This window comes from Psammomys obesus, unplaced genomic scaffold (genome assembly GCF_907164565.1).
Source record: "Psammomys obesus unplaced genomic scaffold, mPsaObe1.curated_primary_1811, whole genome shotgun sequence".
NCBI lineage: Eukaryota > Metazoa > Chordata > Mammalia > Rodentia > Muridae > Psammomys > Psammomys obesus.
The window spans coordinates 20,292,355-20,299,987 of NW_026596051.1; the positions used below are offsets into that span (position 1 = coordinate 20,292,355).

The 7,633-nt window shown below is 48.2% G+C and overlaps 1 protein-coding gene across 1 annotated transcript in view; it reads left to right on the plus strand.

The window, feature by feature from the left end:
* Jakmip1 (janus kinase and microtubule interacting protein 1) overlaps positions 1 to 7,633 on the plus strand; it is a 111,527-nt gene that overhangs the window by 102,036 nt on the left and 1,858 nt on the right. The window contains exons 19-20 of the mRNA XM_055623741.1: positions 2,062 to 2,265; positions 3,216 to 3,281. Of these exons, the coding sequence (XP_055479716.1) occupies positions 2,062 to 2,265; positions 3,216 to 3,281 (270 nt within the window). The remainder of the gene's footprint in view (positions 1 to 2,061; positions 2,266 to 3,215; positions 3,282 to 7,633) is intronic.

Genomic DNA, 7,633 nt, shown 5'->3' on the forward strand with positions numbered 1-7,633 from the left:
CTCCTCCTCCTCCTCCTCCTCCTCCTCCTCCTCCTCCTTCTCCTCCTCCTCCTCAGGACTCTCTGAGCTCTGCCTAATGTTTGGCAATGGAGCTCCGCATCTGCTCCCATCAGTTGCTGGATGAAGTCTCTCTGGTTTCTTTGATAGTGATTCTGCTAGGCTCTTGTCTTAGCACACTCTGCAGGCAGGACAAACTGTAGGTGGAAGGTTTTGTGGCTGGGTTGGTGTCGTGATCCCTCCACTTGAGCCCTTGACTGGTTACAGCAGCTGAGCAGTGAGCGGTGGTTTTTACGAAGTGTCAGTGATCATGATGTTTGTTTGGTTTATGGACTAGCAGTCACTTGAGCTCTTTTGTGTATGTTTCATAAATGTTTATTTATCCTTAAAATTCCAAAGGCTGGTGATGTAGCTCAGTCATTAGAGGACTTGCCTAGCAAGAAAGCCAGTTCATCTCCAGGTCTACATAAAGCGGGCATGTGGCGCCTGTCCCAGCACATAAGGTCAGAAGTTCGGTATCATCCTCCATTAGGCAGTGAGTTCCAGGCCTGTCTCAAAACAACCCCAAAGCAGGTTTTCTCACAGGTAGCAAAAGGAGATGGTCCTAAATGAACAGAGAGGTGAGGCGGTGAGCTGTGGCCAAATGCATCAAAGTAAATGGGGAGAGTTTTAAAGCCCCGTTTTAAAACACCCTGGGGTTCTCAAAAGTCCCAGCTTCCTGGCTTTTGAAGTTCAGGCTCAGAATACCTCACACTCAAAGCCACAAGTTCCTGACACCAAGACCCATTCTTCCTCCTGTGTGGGAATCTCCAGTGGGAACATCTCCAAGCTGTCCCCATGGTGGAGGGAGAGTAAGTGTCACTCTGTGTAGGATGGTCGACACCATCAGGCAACATCTCCCCACGCCACTTCTGTTTCTTATCACATGATCTGGCTGACAGCAGCATGGAGGGTGAAGAACGCGTGAAAACACTCTTATCTGTGTCCTGCCTGTTTCTTTGGCTTTTCCTCCACCTCATCCAGTTTTGGTCCCTCTAAATGCAATGAAGAACATACCCCCACTGTCCAGCACTGCCTTTCAAGTGTTTAACAGCTCTGAAGGACAGCCCTCTGGGAACCTGCCCGAGCTTAGTTGCCCCAAAGGGGAGGTAAATCAGGTGGAAAGCTGAGAGCATGGGTCCTCAGGACTTCCCTAGCTCACGGTGTGCTAAAGGACAGCTGCAGTGCCCAGAGGGATGGAGCCAGCCATTGCCAAGCGTTGTGGCTCACTGAGGCCTCTCACAGACCAGCTATTTGGAAAATGTGGTGCCTAATCGTCTTCTGAGGACTGACTGTGTGCAGGCAGGCTTAGAATCTTGGGCATGCTGGCTCTTAGAAAATACCCCTACCTTGACGATCCTGGTCCTTGTAGAAGTTAAATTCATCCCTGAAAAAAAGCACAGTGGGCAACATGCACCCAAAAGGATTTCAGTCTTGGAGGATTCTAGACAGTTCCCAGGAGGCACCAGATTTCCTTAGAGTTAGGCCAGTGGGCCTCTAACATCCTACATACAGGCTGGTAAGGGAAGGTACAAGATGCATGCCTGCTTCCCTTTGGCATGGAGTAGAGTGAGAAGTGGGTGAGATAGGCTGGGACCAGGTGGGATTCAGGTTTGGAGGTGTAGACCAGTCTGAAAGCTGGTACCCAGGCCCCCAGCCCCCAGAAACTAAGTTGCTCAGTGGAGAGGGGTAAGCCAGAAGGCACGTAAGCTCCTGTGCCACACGGAGGCTGGGCAGAGGCCACACAGAAGCTCAGTGCTTTGTCTTCTGCTTTCCCAAGGCCAAGGTGACCCTGGGGAGAAGGTCCTTGTCTTCTATGCAGGCCAGGGATGCTTGTCTCTGTCCAGGACAGAACACTAAGTGATGTGTGCCTTGGCCAGAGGGCCCTCCCCATGCTGTCCATTGTGAGGCTGGCTGCTCTGCTGGGCCTTGCATGCTGACATTTCCCTTCCTAGCGGCATGTCTCCCAACAGTGATGACTGCCTACCATTTTGTAACCTCAGCTGTGTGGTTTGGGCCATGCAGAAAATCCAGGACCTGGAGGCCACCTTGTACAATGCGCTGCAGCAGGAACCAGGGCGGAGGGCCAGCGAGGCACTGAGTGCCAGCCAGCGAGAGGACCTCCAGGCAGCTGTAGAGAAGGTGCGCAGACAGCTCCTGCGTCAGAGCCGAGAATTTGACAGCCAGATCCTGAGGGAGAGAATGGAGCTGCTGCAGCAGGCCCAGCAGGTACTAGCAGTGACCCCCACAGTCTCACTTCCCCATCTTATACCTCCAATGTACCCTGGGCCCCTGAGGACACACCGGCTCTTGTTAGGTATCAGGTGCCCTGGATGTTGGGTGGAGAGCGACTGGTAGGGGAAGTTCTTCAGGCATAACATCTTTTCTCATGGGTTCCTGTCACAGAGTGGAAAGCATTCCCTCCTCGGTGGCTGGGGAAACACGAGGCACTTGGGTGTTGTAGATGGCAAAGTTGTTCTTTCTGTTGGCCGAAACGTGCACACAAAACAAAGGCATTTCCTGCACCTTCCTCCAGCATTCCCTGATGCTCAGGAACCGCACTGGCTTAGCATCTCTCTTCTGCTGGGTTTGGGATGGCTGAGGGCTTGAGAATCAGCCTAGGAGCCCGACTGGGTATGTCTTGGAGGACCTCAGCATCTGTGAGAGTCACATGATGCCCAGCAGAGGAAAGAAGGTTCCAGAACCCTGATGATAGCTGAGGAAGGAGAAGCAGAAGAGATGAGCTGCACAGAGCTTTGTTGGGCAGCATGCTCCCTACATGCAGAGCCTCCACCTGCCTCATAGTGCCCCCATGAGGTGTGTGAATGGATTCACAGCATGGCTGCCACTGGCACTACTTCTCTTTGCCCTTCTCCTTCCCTGTGCCCCCCAGACCCCGGCTGCCTGGGTGTTGACAAGTGAGTGATTGAGACCACTCCGATCCATGATCTTTGTTTTCCTCCTGGGGGCCTAGGTGCCCTGGTTCAACAGTGGACATGTGCAGTTCATCCACAAGCAGGTGAATCCCTCCATCTGTAACAAGTCAGAAGAGAGGGTTCCCCTGGGGGACAGGCTGTCCTGTGTGTCCTCAGGGCTTCTTTGCTAGACTACCATAAAAGACCAAGGTCAGGTTTGGGGCCTGGGAGTCTTTTTCTGATGCATGACTCGATGTGTTTCAGAAAATCCGGGAGCTGGAGGGCAAGCTGGAGCTGCAGAGGCGCCAGCTGAAGGAGCTGGAGGAGAAGGTAGGTGGCCGGGAGTACTGAGACCTCAGGTCTGAGATGCAGGCAGGTAGCTGCTGAGTCCAGGTTTAAAGCCCGGGCTTCCTATTGCCCCAATCCCTCTAAGAAATCTAAGGCCACCATTAGCAGCAAAGGGTGGGGAATCCATTTCAGTGTCTGGGTGAGGGTTGGTTCAAATACCTTCTGAAAAGGCTGAGAAGATGAACCACATAAAAAGCCCAATCATCAAGACCCAGGCCAATGAGAGACCCTGCCTTAAAAAAACAAAAAAAAAAAAACAAACAAACAAACAAAAAAAAAACAAAAACAGGGGGCTGGAGAGATGGCTCAGAGGTTAAGAACACTGGCTGTTCATCCAGAAGTCCTGAGTTCAATTCCCAGCAACCACATGGTGTCTCATAACCATCTATAGTGCCCTCTTCTGGTGCACAGGCATACATACAAGCAGAATGCTGTATAAGTAATGAATGAATAAATCTTAAAAAAAACAAACAAACAAACCAAAACAAAAAAAAACCAAACCAAACCAAAACAAAACAACAACAACAACAACAAAAAAACAACAAGGTATAGAGTTCCTGAGGAATGGACCCCAGGCTTGTTCTCTAGCTTCACATGCATACTCATACACATGGACACACCTACACTTGTGTGCCTTTACATAGACATGTACACACAGACACATGTACATGTCAACGCAGAATAAACGAATGAATGAATAGATTATGCCTTACATGCAGGAAAAAGATAAAAATAGTAAAAGACTGGGGTTATAGTCAAATGGTAGAGCACTTTCTTAGCATACACAGAAGGTCCTCGACTCAACTTCTGGCACATAGAAATACAACAAAATATTAGCAGATAAGCTGGATGTGGTGGGGCATGCCTTCAGTCACAGAACTTAGGACGCTGCAAAGGGGGATCATGAGTTCAAGACCGTCATCTCAGGAATCCAGCCTCCCTCAAAATTAATATCATCTATGTATGTATATATTAGTCGATGCTACCCATCTTCACTAAGATGTTTAGACTTAGAACGTCAGTCCTAAAAATCTTTCAAGAATGTAGATTACATTTATATTTTTTTGTCTATATAGAATACACCCAGTACAATGCCTGGCATGAACACTACGAGAATGAATGAATGAATGAATGAATGAATGAATGAATGAATGAATGAATGAACGAACCGCAGTCCCTGGGTCTTAGATCTTTTCACTGGGGCAAAGATATATAGTGATAACGAAGTAATTTGCATTTGTAGTCATTTTTGCATTAAAGTTCACTTTTGCTTCTTTTTTCACCTCTGTTTGTCAATGTTTGCATGTATGCGTGTGAAGTGTATGTATGCGTGTATGTTTATATAGGAGACATATGTGTGTGAGGTGTATATGTTTGATGAATGTGAAAGCCAGAAGAGTATCTGATGTCCTCCTCTATCACTCTCCACTTATTCCCAGGAGGGAGGGTTTCTTGCTAAACCTGCAGCTTGAGAAATTTTCTACTAGGACCCAGCAATGCCAGGATTACAGGCATGTGTGACATGACAGACACAGAGGCAACGGACTCAAAACAGGGCAGGCAGCACATGCTATGACTGAAGTAAGCTAAACTGTACCACGGTGCCAATCCAGACTGCCACTTACCCTTCGGCCAGATGTGATGATTTTTTTATACAATCATGTATAATAATGTGTCCTTGGTGAAGGTAGAAGACAAACACAGCATCATAGATGAGGCAGAATTCCTGGGAAAAAAACCCAATACACACTAACAATAGCAGAGAGGCACACAGACACCTCTGGCAGGTCTCACTCACCACCAGGGGCCTCGCACTGTGCACAAGACAATAGATAAACCGAAAGCTGTGCCTGTCAGGCTGGAGCCGTTTGGGCGGCTCACAAATACCTGTAACTTCAGCTCCGTGGTTAGCTGATGCCCTCCCCTGGCTTACATGGATACTGCACTCAAGTGCACATACACACATATATAAATAATTAAATAATAACAATAAACAATCACAGACAATAATAAGCAATATTTAAAAACAACAACAGTAAAACTAGTCCTGGAGAGTTTAACCTTAGGAGATGGTAGAGTAAGTTGTTTTAGACAAGTCCTCTTCTAAGAAGTAAAAATTGTGAAAATTAATCCTTTCGAGTCTGGGCACAGTTGTGGTGCACACCTGTAATCTCAGTACTTAGAAGGCAGAGTCAAGAAGATTACAAGTTCAAGTCCAGCCCGGGCTGCAAAGTAAGACCTAAAAAAAAAAAATCAATTCTCACTGAAGATATTAGAAAACATCCACAAGCAAAAAGAAAAAAAAAAATTGCAGATCAATATCGAGAAAGGGAAGAACACAGAGACAAGTATTTGTGCACCCTGAGAGTAGGGTGGTCTTAGACAAGTGCAGGGAGAAGTCACAATTGCTTATGTCACAGATCAAGGCAGTAGGTCATCTGACATCTGTGGGGTGATGAGGAAAGCCATGGGGACAGGTGCAGGCCTTATGTCCAACCCCCCCCCCACCGCTTTGGCGAAGGGGTGTGGGGGGGTGAGGCTGAGAAATGTGCCTGAGAAGGTCCTATCTGAATCCTAAACCAGGATATGGGGAATGCCAGAAAGAAAGAGAAAGACCGCTTTCTGAATGCCAGGCCAGCCGTGAGACAGGAACTTGACTTTCAGGGACAGAAGGGACAAATTGCTAGGAGACACTTGGCAGCAGAGTTTGAGCCTGTTCGTAAGTGGGGCAGCCTTCCTGGTAGCTGTCAGATACTCACAGTCGGGGGTGGAGAGAAGAAGAAAGAACACCCCTGGGGCTCTATGTGGGACAGGTGTATTTTCTGCTTGCTCCCCGAGAAGCTAAATTCAGACAGGGCGATCTTGTGCAGTTCCTGGGTGCATAATTGGCTGTATGTGCAGGGTGCGCTAGAGGTCCGTGTGCAGGAAATAGCTGGGCTCTCTCTCATCACTTCCCTTATGGGGAACTTTTTATGTGGCTGCCATAGATCCTAGAGTCCCATGTGGCCGTTAGGAAGCCTTAAGTGGAGTGTCAGGTTGACCTGAGTGAGAAGGATTTGGCTCCAAGGCTGGGGTCAGAATAGCCTGAGTTTCTGTGGCTATAAATGGGTGGGAGTTGGGGGCAGGGATAGAATTTTTTACGAGGCTCTTTGCCTCCCTGGGTGGTAGCAAGGACTCCATTAGTGGGCAAAGAAGGTGGGGCAATGAACTCTTCCTGCCTTTTCATCCACAGGAACCTGGGGGGGTCACAGCCAGATATGACAACAATTAGAACAGACATGGCCACAGAGGCTGCTGCCCATTAAAATGATAAAAATGGGCAGAGGGCTAGAAGATAGCTTAGTTGGTAAACTGCATGCTTTGCAATCATGAGGGCCTGGATCCCCACGACTCACACCAAGGCCAGCTGGGTGTGGTGCACAGTTATAAACCCAGTGCTGGCGAGGTGGAGACAGGCAGTTCCGGGTCTCACAGTCAGATAGTTTGGCTAAAAAACAAAAGCAAACAAACAAACAAACAAACAAAAAAACATAGGACAGTGCCTAAGGAATGAAACCTGAGCGTGTCCTCTGCTCTACACACATGCGTGCACAACCTGTCCACACCCCCACACAAACACACATATACATACGGTAATGTCAGGAATCCAGCTGGCCAGCTACACTGGCCCTATCTCCTCAGGGAAGCACCTGGCTGTCACTTAGATTGTTTTTCTGGTCTCTCAGAGTTGATTTGTGCACTGCTCTGCTTCCATTTTCCCAGGAGAGTGTGTCAGAGGGAGAGACTGGTGGATTACTGGTTGGAGATATGACTAAGGGTACCCACCAGGCCCAACTGTCACCTGCAGGTCCTCCAGATCACTCTCTGCCTGTGGTCATGGGAAACTCTGATAACCTCAGTGGTGGCTTGCTGGTGATCTCTCCTTCCATGGCCAGACTCTTACTAACAACCCACTGGGTGGTTTGACCAAGCCCTCCTCCTCCTGAGCCTCAGTTTCCCTGTGTAGAACATGAAAGGCTCTGGGATTACAGTGGTCCCTTACAGCTCTTGGTCTTCGAGAATTGACAGAAGAAAGCATTATTTGTCTTTTCAGTTTTCTCAACAAACAACATAAGGAACTATGACTTTGTGGTAGGGGTTATTTTTTAAATTCTCAGGTGATGGTCACATATGTTTCCCCTGAAAGCTAGTAATTCTGCTTGAACAGGACATGTCACAAGTAGATTAAGAACTAACTGATGTGACTTGACCTTTCTTTCTTACTTTCTCTCTTTCTCTCTCTCCTTCCTTCCTTCCTTCCTTCCTTCCTTCCTTCCTTCCTTCCTTCCTTCCTT